Here is a 16,280-nt window from a genome sequence, read left to right as displayed (position 1 = left end):
TAATTACTAAAATTATGGAACATTCCATAGCTAACTTTTACTACTATTACTATTTTTATAAATGTTTATGTTCTGGCAAATACAATGTACCTGCTTGTGTCCTGAATATCCTGACTAGAAATGTGTTGTTTTACAGGGTCAGCCGTAGTAATACAGCACCCCTGGAGCAAATTAGGTTTAAGTGCCTTGCTCAAGGGTACAGACAGATTTATCACCTTATCGGCTTGGGTATTCGAACCAGTGACCTTTGGTTACTGGCCCAATGTTGCTAGGCTGTCTGCCGCCTGTAGATTGATGGAGGATTACAGTAGCTTCAGATATTAAGCTGATATCCACAGGCAGGTCCATGGGACCATATCAAATGCCTTTGCTGTTTGAATGATTCATGCTGGCTCAAACGCCCCTCTGTCTGCTGGCTCAAACGCCCCTCTGTCTGCTGGCTCAAACGCCCCTCTTGAGGCCCAAGTCTACTGAGTGTAGTACTTTCAGGATCATCACAGGGATCATGGGACTAGCTTTGATGAGCACAGGGCTCTCATGGCTAAGAAATATTTTTATGATATCTCTCTCATCTCTCTGTCTCTCTTTATCCCTCTCTCTCCCTCCCTTGAACACTCCTCTCCCCATTCTTTCATTCTCTCGCTGTCTCTCACTCATGCATGCTCACTTTCCCTTTTTCTCTCTGTTAATTTATCTCTCCATCACTCCCCTGTCCATTCTCACTCTGTCTCCAACCTCTTCCATTTTCTCCCTTCGTATTCCCCTTTCTCCCTCTCTCTTCTCATCCTCTTTTCACAGTACTCCCTCTCATCTCTCGGTGCCGTATCATTACTATGAGCCCTCTGGCCCAGACGAGTGCTCCCTGTATCTCTCCCACGAGCACAACCAGAGCGGCGGCCACCACCGCTTCATCACGGAGAAAACAGTGTTCGCCAACTGGGCCCAGAAGTATGACATCCACTTCTACCAGCCAGACTGGAGCCCGTCCTCCACTCTCAAAGGAAGCAGCTCACACACACCTGCTCCAGCTGTCTCCTGATACCAGACAGACAGTCAGACAGACAGACAGAAAGGTCCACAGGACCAGTGGCGACCCGTCATTCACGGCAGGTGGGGAAGAGCCCCACCTGTTTTGAGCCCCACCTGTTTAGCAAAAAACGATTATAAAAAAAATGTTTTCCCTGTTTTGCATGGCATTAATACGTGTCACATATCAGTTTGTAAACAATCTAAAAAAAAAATCTGTTAATAAAGCCGCATACAAACTCTCTTTTTTGCTTTCTTGAGTCAGGTAGATCCAAAATTCAGGTGTTTCAGACTAGCTTAGTGTTTTCTCTGGTGGTGGGGCAGCCAGCGGAAAATACAGAGCATAGGGGTTGGTAATGTTCTCTAGTTGCACCGTGATTGGCTCAGTGTTCTGTAACTCATGGGGACACTACGTCACCACAAAATCATCTACACGTAGAATTCAAGCCCCTTGGGTGCTGCCATAGAGTTACATTAGAAGTGCCCATCTAAGAAGGCTCAAGGTCATTGGTCACAGATAAAATGACGTCAAATCACGTTATATGTACAGTAGCTTTGATTGGACTGATCATGTCTACATCATACTTTCAAAATCTTAGCTAGCAGTCATCATCATGAATCAAGTCAACAATCTACTGGCAAAACCTTTTTAATCCTTGTCTTATAAAGAGAAATAAGGAAGAGAAATGATAGATAAAATGTATCTGTGCTCATCGGCCATTGGACATAAACATTATACAACACGTTGGAAATCGCAAATTCAACAATGAGTGGTTTGGAAGGAATCGGGGGCTAACTGCAAGCATTGCAAAGTAATCACTAGCCTGCTATTCCGTGGAGTGTGTGTGTGGTCCAAGTCTGGGTTTAAGGATCTCTTTTCCAAGATTAAAATTCTAAACATTCAACATTGGCTATGCTATCAATCCAGCATGACTTCTGCCATGATTAAAACAGCTGGAAACTCGGAACTGGGAAATCTCAGACTTCAAGACAACTGGGAACTCGGGAAAAAACAAGCTCCAGTTTTGAACGGTCATCCGACTTGGAACTTTCTAGAGCTCCGACCTGAAGATCACTGACGTCATCATGATTCAACCTTCTTTTTTTTCTTCAAGTTTCCCAGTTGTCTTTAAAGTACCATACATCCAGAGAATGCCAGACTTTGATGACAAAGTATGATGGCAAAATATGCCCAAGTGAGCACAGCACAACAAGGTGAGTCCAAAAATGTATTGTATGCTGTTGTGTAAATTATGTAATATTATGTAATATGCCAGGGTATACTGTAGCTAAGAAAGTAATACTAAGTGTATATTGTGTAGTAAGCTGTTAGTAATCCATGTGCCTCACCCTAATAATTTGGTCACTTTCCCCCCCATATTTAGCCTACTGTTCTGACTTGGTGGTGCACATGTAGCCTATAGCCTGTTTTAGAGAAATGTAATCATTGAAAATTGTAAAAGCTTTCATTGTCTGCTTATATGCCCCCTTTATTTATCCTACGGTTCTGACTTGGAGTACAGGGAGAATATTGTAAGAACGGCCCATGTTCTTAATTTTGTCACTGTACATTTCAAAGTGCTGAACAAATAATTATATTGACTACGTCCATCCTAGCTCCCTCATTAATGTCTTAACCTAAATTACGGATTGCCTCTTATCCACTCGTTGTCCCCTTATGCCATAGTTTGTACATCTCAATTGTCAGTAGAAACCACATTTGTTTAAGCAAATCAGCCATATCTGCTATGTGTTTTTAAAAGGCAGTAAATGAGGCTGAATGAACTGTTTTGCTGCCAGACAAGGCTCCGTTGATAGCCAGGTGTAGCAGTGATAAGGTGTTGGAACTGCTGTTGGGACAGCTTTATGTAGGCCCAAACAGTTTGTGGGCACCGTTTGACACCATTATAGTGCAAATAATGCATTATTTAGTGTTGTATTGTGTAGTGGCTTTGCTGGCATACATCAAAAAAAGTTTGCCCCACCAAGATGTACATGCTAAAACCGACACTGCCCAGGCACTGGGGAAGACATGGCTGTGTGTTTGGACTCCAACACTCTGATTTTCCCCATCCTCTCCCTGTGTCCCATATGGGAGTGTCTGGAAGAAGTGGAATGGTACAAGCTTCTGCTGGATAAGTAGACTTCAAGGAAGTGGGTAGCTGCTTTCTTAAGAAGTGGGTAGCTGCAAGTAAGATGAAGCCAACAGACATGGTAGTTCTGCTTATGGCTCCTAAGCAACTTTGCAGTATTTTGTTTTTTGTGTGTTATTTCTTACACTATTAGCCCAGAATGTTTTTTGTGTTATTACATACAGCTGGAAATAACTTTTGGATATTAGAGCGGGGGTAACTCCAGCATTACGACCAGGAATATGACTTTCCCGAATGTAATCCTTTGTTCGCACCCTCCCACGGCAATTTAACTTATCCCAGAGGCTGCTCCAAGACGCTGCTGGTGGAGAAGAGGTATTCAGAGTGGATTTGTAGTCTGACTCAAGAGGCGGGCACACCATCCACCACTTCTGACTATATTACTCGCTTATGTTCAGTCGCTGGACAATAAAGTAGACCAGATCAGGGCGAGGATCTCCTTAAGCAAACTTGAAACCACATATCCTGAGTCTGCATTTATTGTATCTGGGGATTTTAACAAAGCAAATTTTAGGAAAACGCTACTGTAGTTCAACACATCAACACATTGACTATAGTACTCGCTCTGGGAAAACACTCAACCACTGCTATTCTCTCTTCCGGGATGCCTACAAGGCCCTCCCCCGCTCTTCCTTTGGCAAATCAGATCATGACTCCATTTTGCTGCTCCCTTCCTATAGGCAGAAACTCAAACAGGAAGTACCCGTGCTCAGGTCTATTCAACGCTGGACTGACCAATCAGAATCCATGCTTCAAGATTGTTTTGATCACGCAGACTGGGATATGTTCTGGGTAGCCTCTGGTAATATCATTGATGTATACACGGACAATGTGACTGAGTTCATCAGGTAGTGCATAGGGGATGTTTTTCCCACTGTGACTATTAAAACCTAGTCACACCAAAAATCGTGGATAGATGGTAGCATTCGTGCTAAACTGAAAGCATGAACCACCGCATTTAACCATGGCAGGGTGACTGGGAATATGGTCGAATACAAACAGTGTAGTTATTCCCTCAGTAAGGCAATCAAACAGGCAAAACATAGGTACAGAGACAAAGTGGAGTCGCAATTCAACGGAACAGACAGGGGCGGAAATCCCGGGGGGGACGGGGGGGACACGACCCCCCCATCCTGGGAAAAATATGATTTGTCCCCCCCAATATATCACTGAAACATAACTATGTAATTTAAATAATATTAATAATACGCAATGAAAGCAATTGTGCTGATTATAGACACTTAATAGCGCGTTTTTAAGTTTCAAAAGATTGCGACACCCCACCCTTTGCCTCACAATGGTTTGATCCACTGCCAGTTCCTTAGCTTGCTCCATAACAGAGAGGTCATATCCACTGTCTGAAAGGCACTCAACGAACGTAACTGACGTGAGGTTAATCCAGTCAATCGCGCACACACACTAGCTGAATATGCAGAGCTAACGGGCAAATATTAACTATTAAGCTAGCTAGTACCTATTCCATTTATGTGGCCTCGTCAAATATGGAATCTTTGCTATCGTCTATTTATTCCAAGATCAGCATGCAGATGATTTAATTTAGTGCTTCAAAGTCCCTGTGATAAGGTTAGCGATAAACTGAAGTCCAAACTGAACAGAACTACTACTTCTACCATTGTCTTAAATATATTTAATGGTCTCGTTGCAAAAGCTAGATTGTCGCTAGGGAACTTTTATTTATTTATTTTATTTCAACTTTATTTAACCCGGGTAGCAAAGATTATAGCAAACACCACTGAAACGGAATTGGTGCTCGCTAGCTTTGCAAATTCAGCTATTGTTGGAAGCCAGCCAATATGAAACAAACGATTAAAATTACAAAAGGATGCAGCATATGTTGTGTAAATGATGAACTCAGACAGTTGTCAACTCTTATCATTTTAATCTTTTTCACATTTGCTAGCTACCTTTTAGATCGAAGTCCATATAGAATGATAGAAGATAAGATGATAGAAGCCCATCTCCTACTGTAAATAACCTACACACTGTGTGTGTGTGTAGCCAGCCAGGTAGAAAAATGGCAGAAAAAAGAAAAAAGACGGACATCAGAGTATTTTTCAGTACACCAAAACGCAAAGTAAGAACCCTAGTAGCCTAATATCTCAAAGACTAGTTGATAAAATGTTCATAAGAAAGAAGTGAAACGCTAATAGAAATGTTTCACATTGATGTCATTAGGCAGAGCAGGCAACAGATGGCACACAGACAGCAGAGTTGGGGACAGATATGCAGGGACAGACTGGCAGAGACAGGGAGTCTCAGGTAAGTTTGAGTCTTTGTTTGGCAACATTATGAAAGGTTCTAATTTTTTTAACTTGTAAAATAGGGACATAATTGGAAAATGCCATAGATACCCACACTCTCAACTTAAACTGGTGACTGAACTAAGATTTGTTTAAGGCAATGGTATTGCTGTTGTGATTAATTGTGTAGTTTTGGGTACCGTAGTTAGGAGTATGGCAAACACCTTATTTCTTTTCTAGGAGACAGACTGTGAGTCAGTGAGGGTGGTGAAAGGGAAAGAGCCAGGGAGAGAGACTTCAGAGGACAGTGTCACAGCCACGGCAGGACCAGGTGTCACCCTTGTTGCCAGCAGCACCAGTATAGGGGACAGTGGCACAGCATTGTCCAGTTACCTCAGTGATGGCACAAAACCATATCAGCCACACCCACAATTTATAGAAGCTCAAACTCTTGCCAACAGAGTGTTGACGTTTCAAGAGAGATGGTTTCGTGATTTCCCCTGGCTTCATTATAACCCATCAGTAAAAGGAGTGTTGTGTTTTCACTGTAGCCAAGGGTTTTCAAGCCAGCCATCTTTTGGCCAAAGAGCAGATGCTGCCTTCATTAGTGCAGGATTTAGGAACTGGAGAAAAGCCATTGAAAAATTCACAGCACATCAAAACTGCCAAACCCACCGCCACTTTGTAACTGTAACAGCACACCAGCTAAATCCAATCAGTGCCCAGTTATCCAGCGCGTGGGGTAAACAGCAGGAGGACGCAAGGCATTGCTTGATGAAAATTGTTAGTTCGGTGCGGCATGTAGTAAGACAGGGACAAGCCTTTAGAGGCCACACGGATGACAGTGGGAATTTATACCAGCTTTTGAAACTTAGGGCAGAAGAGGATGATCCCATTTTACTGAAGTGGTTAACAGAGCGTACCACAATGTACACAGGCCCCAAAGCACAGAATGAAATTCTGAACATCATGGCCAATACAGTCATTCAAGGCATTGCAGCTGAGATTAGGTCTCTTCCGATTGTACAATTTTCAGTAATTGTTGATGGTACTCAAGATGTCTCTGGTGCTGAACAGGAGAGTGTCTGCCTGACTTATGTTGACCATGACCTTGTCCCTCACAAGGAGTTTATTGGGCTATACAGGGTGTCGGAGACAACAGGCGAGGGCATTGCGAAAGTGGCAACTGATGTGTTGTTGAGGCACAATTTGCCCATGTCTGGCTTACGTGGGCATAGTTACAATGGTGCCTCAAACATGGCAGGAAAATACACAGGTGCACAGGCAATTGTGAGGAGGCAGCAGCCATTAGCCCTCTATGTGCATTGTGGAGCACACTGTGTAAATCTGATTACACAGGCTGGCTGCACAGCCTCCCCACTGATCCGGGATTCCCTTTCTTGGGTCCATCAGTTAGGTGTTCTCTATGGCCAGTCAGAAAAGTTTAAGAGCATGTTTGAATCAATTGCCACGTCCAAAGATACAAATCTGACCACCCTGAAACCCCTATGTCCAACGAGGTGGACTGTGCGGAATACTGCTATTAGAGCTGTGCTAGGGCAGTATGAGCGGGTACTAAGCAGCCTAGAGGAGATGGCAAAAACTGCATCCAAGAGCTTCAACTGCCAGTGGCTTATTCGAGCACTTCAGCAAAGGCAAGACTGTGTTGGGCCTCACACTTGCCTCTGCTGTTCTTGGAGAGCTTGAATGTCTAAACATTTCACTGCAGAAGAAAACTCAGACTGTCTCTGGTATGCAGGCTGCAGTCGAGTGTGTGCGGTCATCTCTTAGGGGCAAGAGAAATGACGAAAGCTATCTTGCACTGTATGAGAAAGCAACAACATTGATTGACTCTATTGAATCCATTGAATCCATTGAGACGCACTCAAGACGATTTGCTGGCAAAGCAGTGGATCACTTTAGGGCAGAATTTTTTTGTGTTGGATGGTGTGGAGGTTCAGTTTGGTGACCGTTTTGACCAGGACAGTCTAAACGTCCTGCAAAAGTTGGAAAGAGCGCTTCTCACGGGGGAGTTGGATGAGTCTCTAGATCAGTACCCAGAGCTGAACATAGATTCTCTTTCAGTGCAGATCCCTCTCTTTCACAACAAATACCCCTGTAGCAGCAGTGGAGAGGCAGCAGAGGTCCTCAGGAGGCTTCCAGTGGAGGTGCGGGGGTTGTTTGACCAAGTTGAGGTGCTGATCAGAATTTTGTTTGTGGTGCCAGTGTCTTCATGTGAGGCTGAGAGGAGTTTCAGTGCACTCCGCAGGTTAAAGACTTGACTACGGGCTAGCATGGGCCAAGAGAGACTGAACGGCGTAGTTGTCTGTAATGTACATAAAGACAGGCTGGACAGTCTCAAGAGGGAAAATATCTGCCAGCAATTTGTTGGATCCATTGAAACCCGCAAACATATGTTCGGTTCTTTTGTTCAGTAGTGTGTATAGCAGTGAGGGGTACTAGAACCCCTGCATATTTTGAGGCAAGGCAGGCAAGGTTTTGAGCGGTCCTCAGGGACCTCCACCCACTCTATATTATATGTAAAGTTACTGGAAACCTTGTGGTACTGAATACGTTCATTACACTTTTTTATTTCACAGACCCCTTGCAATTACACCAGGGACCCCTAGGGCTCCATGGACCCCTGTTTGAGAACCCCTGGTGTATAGTATGATATTTATTATTTTGTTTAGTAGTTTTCAGTTTTTAGTACATGACAGTACACTTACTAATCATGTTATTTTATTTAAAATTGCATACTTTGTGTGACATACTTGTCCATAGCTGCTGTTTGAAGAGTTGAGACACTGACTGAAGGATATTTTGGTTGATTTATTTGGGTTATTCATTGAAGTTGTCACGTCCTGGCCAGTCTAAGGGTTAATTGGTATTGTAGTTTGGTCAGGACGTGGCAGAGGGTATTTGTTTTATGTGGTTAGGGGTGGTGTGTTTGTTGTAGGGCAGTTGATTTAGGTATTCCGGGGTTTTTGGGCACTGTTTGATTTTCATGTATTCTATGTTGATTCTAGTGTGTCTGTTTCTATGTTTGGGTTCATTGGGGTTGGGACTCTCAATTGAAGGCAGGTGTTGTCTATTTGCCTTTGATTGAGAGTCCCATATATGAGGGTGTGTTTGTGTTTGTCTTTTGTGGGAGATTGATTTTGCACTGCGTTTTATATAGCCTGCAAAACTGTCATTCGTCGTTCTTGTTGTTTTCTTGTTTTCTCGTGTTCAACGTCATTTAATAAATTAAGATGATGAGCACCAACTCTACTGCGTATTGGTCCACGTTCTCAGACGACGATTTCTCTATATCATCGGAAGATGAAGAAAGCTGTGACAGAATCTCCCACCAACAAAGGACCAAGCAGCAGAGAAAAAGGGATGTCGAGTTGGACTGGCGGGAGAGATGGACCTGGGAGGAAGTTCTGGACGGGGCTGGACCTTGGCATCAGGCTGGGGAATACCGTCGCCCACGGGAAGAGATCGAGGAGGCGAAGGCTGAGAGGCGGCGGTTTGAAGCCATGGCGAGGAAGCCGGAGAGGCACCCCCAAGATTTGTTTTGGGGGGGGGCACACGGGTAGTTTGGCTAGGTCTAGGAGGAACCATAAGCCAGCTACCCGTGAGTACATGGTGGAGCGTAGGAGGTGGAGAGCGCCGTGTTTCACGGAGGTGCGCAATATCTCGCCTATACGCACGCACAGCCCAGTCCGCCCTGCACCAGCACCCCACTCGTGCAGGGCTACTAGTCTCATCCAGCCAGGACGGGCTGTGCAGGCGGTGCGATCACGGCCATCTGCGCGCCTCCATGGCCCAGTCTTTCCGGTTCCTGCCTCTCGTGCGGACCCAGAGGTGCGTCAGTCCAGTAAGACTCGTCCTGTTCCCGCTCCCCGCACTAGCCTGGAGGTGCGTGTTCTCAGGCTGATGACCCCAGTACCAGCACCACGCACCAGGCTGACAGTGCGTCGGCCCGTCAGTCAAGAGGCGCCAGAGCTGCCCGCCAGTCAACAGTCACCAGAGCTGCCCGCCAGTCAACAGTCACCAGAGCTGCCCGCCAGTCAACAGTCACCAGAGCTGCCCGCCAGTCGTACGTCACCAGAGCCGCCCGCTAGTCAGGAGCCGCCAGAGCCGCCCGCTAGTCAGAAGCCACCAGAGTGGCCAGACTGCCCGGAACTGCCAGAGTGGCCAGACTGCCCGGAACTGCCAGAGTGGCCAGACTGCCCGGAACTGCCAGAGCGGCCAGACTGCCCGGAACTGCCAGAGTGGCCAGACTGCCCGGAACTGCCAGAGTGGCCAGACTGCCCGGAACTGCCAGTGGCCAGACTGCCCCGAACTGCCAGAGTGGCCAGACTGCCCCGAGCTGCCAGAGTGGCCCGACTGCCCCGAGCTGCCAGAGTGGCCCGACTGCCCCGAGCTGCCAGAGTGGCCCGACTGCCCCGAGCTGCCAGAGTGGCCCGACTGCCCCCCGGGTCTGCCAGAGTGGCCCGACTGCCCCCCGGGTCTGCCAGAGTGGCCCGACTGCCCCCCGGGTCTGCCAGAGTGGCCCGACTTCCCCCCGGGTCTGCCAGAGTGGCCCGACTGCCCCCCGGGTCTGCCAGAGTGGCCCGACTGCCCCCCGGGTCTGCCAGAGTGGCCCGACTGCCCCCCGGGTCTGCCAGAGTGGACCGACTGCCTGGAACGGCCAGAACCGGAGCCACCTCCAGATATAGGTGGGTTGGGGAGGGGGGGTGTAGCACAGTGGCGTCGTTGACGGCAGCCACCCTCCCTTCCCTCCCTTTAGTAGGGGGATTTTTTTTTTGGGGGGGGGGGTTGTTGTTTTTCTTAAGGTGCTTCCGGGGTTAGCACCTTTAGGGGGGGTACTGTCACGCCCTGGCCAGTCTAAGGGTTAATTGGTATTGTAGTTTGGTCAGGACGTGGCAGAGGGTATTTGTTTTATGTGGTTAGGGGTGGTGTGTTTGTTGTAGGGCAGTTGATTTAGGTATTCCGGGGTTTTTGGGCACTGTTTGATTTTCATGTATTCTATGTTGAGTCTAGTGTGTCTGTTTCTATGTTTGGGTTCATTGGGGTTGGGACTCTCAATTGAAGGCAGGTGTTGTCTATTTGCCTTTGATTGAGAGTCCCATATATGAGGGTGTGTTTGTGTTTGTCTTTTGTGGGAGATTGATTTTGCACTGCGTTTCATATAGCCTGCAAAACTGTCATTCGTCGTTCTTGTTGTTTTCTTGTTTTCTCGTGTTCAACGTCATTTAATAAATTAAGATGATGAGCCCCAACTCTACTGCATATTGGTCCACGTTCTCAGACGACGATTTCTCTATATCATCGGAAGATGAAGAAAGCTGTGACAGAAGTAGTTATTTTGCTTTTAGAACTGTACTAATTTTTAGATTTTTGTTCTTGTAAAGCTATTGTAGTAGACTCAGGCCAGTGGCACATATTTAATGACTTTATAAATGTATCAGAAAAAGTAGAATTAAAAGGTCAGTTCAATACGGAGAACAACTTTGTGATGTTACTCAATGGAGATTATTTTAGACGAGATCACACCATGTTCATTGTATTTACGAAAACTGCACCCATACAGTGTACAGTACCATTGCCACCTACTGGCCTTTCTTGGTATTGCTGGTTGTAAATACAAATACCTGCAGACATACTGGACTGATAAGGAACACTGCTATAACTATTATTAGTAGTAGTATTATGATGATTTAAACATTTGAACAAGTTGGGACAACCCTTCTGTTAACTACTGTACCTATCAATTATCCAGTAGTAGTAATTATGGTTCCTCAATATACATTTAACATATTACAACGTAGGCTATGTGTTACAGCACTACTTTTGGTGTCCCCCTCAGGAATTGCTCTTGAGAAAATGTAATGTTATTGTCCCCTCCAAAGTTGATGTCAGATTTTCGCCCCTGGGAACAGACATGAGACGTATGTGGCAGGGTCTCAAGGCAATCACGGATAACAAAGGGAAAACCAGCCACATCGCGGACACCGACGTCTTTCTTCAAGACAAGCTAAACACCTTCTTTGCCCGCTATGCGGATACCACAGTGCCATCGACGTGTCCCACTCCCAAGGACTGTGGGCTCTCATTCTCCGTGGCCGGCGTGAATAAGACATTTAAGAGTGTTAACCCTAGCCGCGTCCTCAGAGCATGTGCAGACCAGCTGGATGGAGTGTTTATGGACATATTCAATCTCCCCCTATCCCAGTCTGCTGTCCCCACTTGCTTCAAGATGTCCACCATTGTTCCTGTACCCAAGAAAGCAAAGGTAACTGAACTAAATGACTATCGCCTCGTAGCACTCACTTCTGTCATCATGAAGTGCTTTGAGAGGCTAGTTAATATCACCTCTACCTTACCTGACACCCTAGATCCACTTCAATTGGCTTACTGCCCCAATAGATCCACAAACGATGCAATCGCCATTGCATTGCACTGCACACTGCCCTATCCCACCTGAACAAGAGGAATACCTATGTAAGAATGCTGTTCATTGTCAATTGCTCAGCCTTCAACCACATAGTACCCTCCAAGCTCATCATCAAGCTCGGGACCTGGGTCTGAACCCTGCCCTGTGCAACTGGGTCCTGGACTTCCTGACAGGCCTCCCCCAGGTGGTGAAGGTAGGAAACAACACCTCCACTTCACTGATCCTCAACACAGGGGCCCCACAAGGGTGCGTACTCAGCCCCCTCCTGTACTCCCTGTTCAACCATGACTGCGTAGTCGCACACATCTCTAACTCAATCATCAAGTTTTCAGATGACACAACCTTAGTAGGCCTGATTACCAACAGCGCCTCTTCAACCTCAGGAGGCTGAAGAAATGTGGCTTGGCCCCTAACACCCTCACAAACTTTTACGGATGCACAATTGAGAGCATCCTGTCGGGCTGTATCACTGCCTGGTACGGCAACTACACCGCCCTCACCCGCAGGGTTCTCCAGAGGGTGGTGCGGTCTGCCCAACGCATCACCGGGGGCACACTGCCTGCCCTCCAGGAAACCTACAGCACTCAATGTCACAGGATGGCCAAAAAGATCATCAAGGACAACAACCACCCGAGCCACAGCCTGTTCACCCCGCTATCATCCAGAAGACCAGGTCAGTACAGGTGCATCAAAGCTGGGACCGAGAGACTGAAAAACAGCTTCTATCTCAAGGCCATCAGACTATTAAATAGCCATCACTAGCCGGCTACCACCCGGTTACTCAACCCTGCACCTTACAGGCTGCTGGTCTATATACATAAACATGGAATCACTGGTCACTTTAATAATGTTTACATACTGCTTTACTCATTTCATATGTATATACTGTATTCTATTCTACTGTATTTTTTTTACAAACATTTATCTATACCCGCAATAACATCTGCTAAATATGTGTGTGTGACCAATACAATTTTATTTGAATTTGACTTAATTTGACTTAAGTGTCTCGAAAATGTGTTTAGTATTAGGATGATAATTTGTGTGGTGTTTCATACCAGAACCATTCATTGGATGTTTAAAAAATAGCATGTTGTTACTGTATATTACCCAAAGACTAAAATGTACTGTATGTAAGGATAACATTTATTCATATGAAAATGTTATCTGTTCTATGGCTGCACAGTTTGAACATACTTCTTCTCTGGTTTTCAACGTCTTTTGGACGTCACAATTATAACCTAAAGGCACTTTTTGTATTGTACAAATATGAAAGGTTATTGTATTGTATGCATACATCTCTAGTATATCTCTTCAATATCCTTGTCTAAGGCATTGCAAGAGGCTACACAATTGCTGGGGCTTTTGAAGCAGATGGAGGCTTGAGAGAAGGGCCAAGTAGACCAGCATGGCAGTACTCTAAGCAATGAGTTGTCCTGTTTCTAAAGCCAAACTTCAAAACAAAAAGCCAAAGGCATATTAAAACAGTACAGAGCATTACTAGTTAATGGATGGTACAAATGAGCCGATCAAAGTGTTGAGAGCATACTATTCGATCCCAACCCTGCAGGTTGATTCACAGTAAAGGAGCCGCAGCATGCTATCTGTCCACTCCTCGGGGGTGAAAGAGCACAGTGCTTGTTTTAGAATTCCACCCAGGCCCTCCCGTGGCTCTCCTGTACCAGCTGCTGCTGAGAGGATATTGGCCTCCTGCCTGCTCTGCTGTTCATGTTGTCTCTACACCATGAGAGCCAGTGCTGAGGTGGAATCCCAAAAAGGTTGGGGCCACAAAAACGACCCTTCAGATTTCATGCTATGTGCACCGCGTCCTCCTGAGTCCTGGAACATGTGCTCGGCACACCAATGACCATCCCTGGAGTGGAACGGTTGGATTGAAGGGCTTTAAAGGACAAGCTGGGTTTAAACAAGCCTGGTTCTCAATTTGTCCAGTCCCTGTAATCACACTCTCAGGCAACATGGTGATTATGTTTGACCTTACCTGGTCAAATACAGACGATAAACAAAGGTTGGGAAATATGGTGGAAATAAGGTTTTGGGTGATACAAAATACAGTTTGTGATTACAAACTGTATTTACAATCAATTCAGCTCTCTTTGTTCTTGTTGGAAAATGTTAGTATGAGTTTTATAGGACCAAAAGTGCCAAGGTGGTGTACTTGGTTCACAAATAATGAACAGTCTTGTCCTGCATATTTGACTTGGGAATCCTTTCAACAGTGCTGAACTTTCCCCCCTTAGAAAGCCTACAGTTTGTGGATGCGTTACAGTATGTGTCAGGATTTGAAACCTCTTTAAGTTGAGTCGGAGGAGAAACAGCCAATGTTCCATATCATAGTCTGACACTTTAATCTCCTGAGCAGCAATTTCTAGCATGACACAAATCCCCATTACTGACATAGATAAGCTCTGGCGCTAAATTACAGAAATTACAAATGTGGATAGACCCTGGTTGTAGGGGATATGGTTTTAAGATGTTTTGGTGGTGATTCTTAAAAATAACATCATCCTCCAGTGGAACCAAACTGTTTTCTACGATTCAGTATAGGAAAAGATTACATAGCCTACCCACATCCAATACTGAGCCTACCCACATCCAATACTAAGCCTACCCACATCCAATACTGAGCCTACCCACATCCAATACTAAGCCTACCCACATCCAATACTAAGCCTACCCACATCCAATACTGAGCCTACCCACATCCAATACTAAGCCTACCCACATCCAATACTGAGCCTACCCACATCCAATACTAAGCCTACCCACATCCAATACTAAGCCTACCCACATCCAATACTAAGCCTACCCACATCCAATACTAAGCCTACCCACATCCAATACTAAGCCTACCCACATCCAATACTAAGCCTACCCACATCCAATACTAAGCCTACCCACATCCAATACTAAGCCTACCCACATCCAATACTAAGCCTACCCACATCCAATACTGAGCCTACCCACATCCAATACTAAGCCTACCCACATCCAATACTAAGCCTACCCACATCCAATACTAAGCCTACCCACATCCAATACTAAGCCTACCCACATCCAATACTAAGCCTACCCACATCCAATACTGAGCCTACCCACATCCAATACTAAGCCTACCCACATCCAATACTGAGCCTATTGTTGTGGAAAACTCGATCCAAAGACTAAGGCAGACACTATTTAATGATATAATAGAAACATCTTTAATCAAGCAGCTGCAGGGGAGATCTATCTCTGATTTCACAGGGAATAACTCAAAGAGTAAATGGTTCCATGTCCCTTATATAGTGAGAGGTGACAATACAATCATATTGTTACACAACAGTTATTTATACAAGTAACAGTTCCAGAACACAATGGCCTTGTGATAGTGTAACTGGCTCTGTACCGGTACCTCTCTGTGTTGTGTTCTGGTAAGGTGTAGGTGGAAGATAAGGCTCTGGACACAATTCTGCCGGTTGTCTCTCTTTTAATGACTGAATGGAATGGATACAAATACAAGGCAAAAGTTACTGCTGCCGTCTGGACTCCACACAAGTATATTTGCCTCTCCTCATCACACTCTGAGCAAACTGAGTAGTAAAAGCATCAACAACAAAAATACATTGTACAAAATGTACATGTTCATCATTTCAAAAGACACATTTCGTTTTATAAATGTTGTACACCAATACACTAATAATTTGCTAATAAGTGCTTAATATTTCTTAGAGAGTGTACTATTGTACCATTATAACGGACAGGTAACAACATGAACGACAGCTAACTATGCACATTAAACATAAAATACAAATTCGTCACATTTCACAACATACCTGAGTGGAATGGATACTGTAATGAAACAGGCAGGGAGCAGGACTCGAACCCTCGACTGTCACGCCCTGACCTTAGAGAGACGTTCTATTTCCTCTAGTTTGGTTAGGTCAGGGTGTGATGTGGGGTGGGCAATCTAGTTGTTGTATTTCTTTGTGTTTGGCCGAGTATGGTTCCTAATCAGAGGCAGCTGTCTATCGTTGTCTCTGATTAGGAATCATACTTAGGCAGCCCTTTTTCCCACCTTTAGTTGTGGGATCTTGTTTTTGTATAGCTGTTAGAAGCCTGCAAGACTTTTCGTTCGTTCGTGTTGTTTATTGTTTTTTTTCTGGTTCACCTTAAATAAAATTATGATGAACCCAACTCACGCTGTGCCTTGGTCTCCTTAAGACGAACGTTACATCGACCTTCGATGAAAGCGCTATCGACTGTGCCGCAAAAGCATGCTCAAGCGGCAGAGTCGATATCCGCGCTTATAAACTCAGGGTCGTTACACTACTCCCTCTTTTCAAAGAGCGCGTCCTCGCGCTAGCTTGCGACTCTACGTCTTATAGGAACGCG

The 16,280-nt window shown here is 45.3% G+C and overlaps 1 protein-coding gene across 1 annotated transcript in view; it reads left to right on the top strand.

The window, feature by feature from the left end:
* LOC106574022 (alpha-N-acetylgalactosaminide alpha-2,6-sialyltransferase 5) overlaps nucleotides 1-1,145 on the top strand; it is a 33,095-nt gene extending 31,950 nt beyond the window's left edge. The window contains exon 5 of the mRNA XM_014149532.2: nucleotides 799-1,145. Within this exon, the coding sequence (XP_014005007.1) occupies nucleotides 799-1,039 (241 nt within the window). The 3' untranslated portion in view covers nucleotides 1,040-1,145. The remainder of the gene's footprint in view (nucleotides 1-798) is intronic.
* Nucleotides 1,146-16,280: the final 15,135 nt, after the last annotated feature.

The sequence above is a fragment of the Salmo salar genome, chromosome ssa16 (assembly GCF_905237065.1).
Source record: "Salmo salar chromosome ssa16, Ssal_v3.1, whole genome shotgun sequence".
Taxonomy (NCBI): domain Eukaryota; kingdom Metazoa; phylum Chordata; class Actinopteri; order Salmoniformes; family Salmonidae; genus Salmo; species Salmo salar.
Note: the sequence above shows the minus strand (reverse complement) of the source record. Positions and strands in the feature narration are given on the sequence as shown.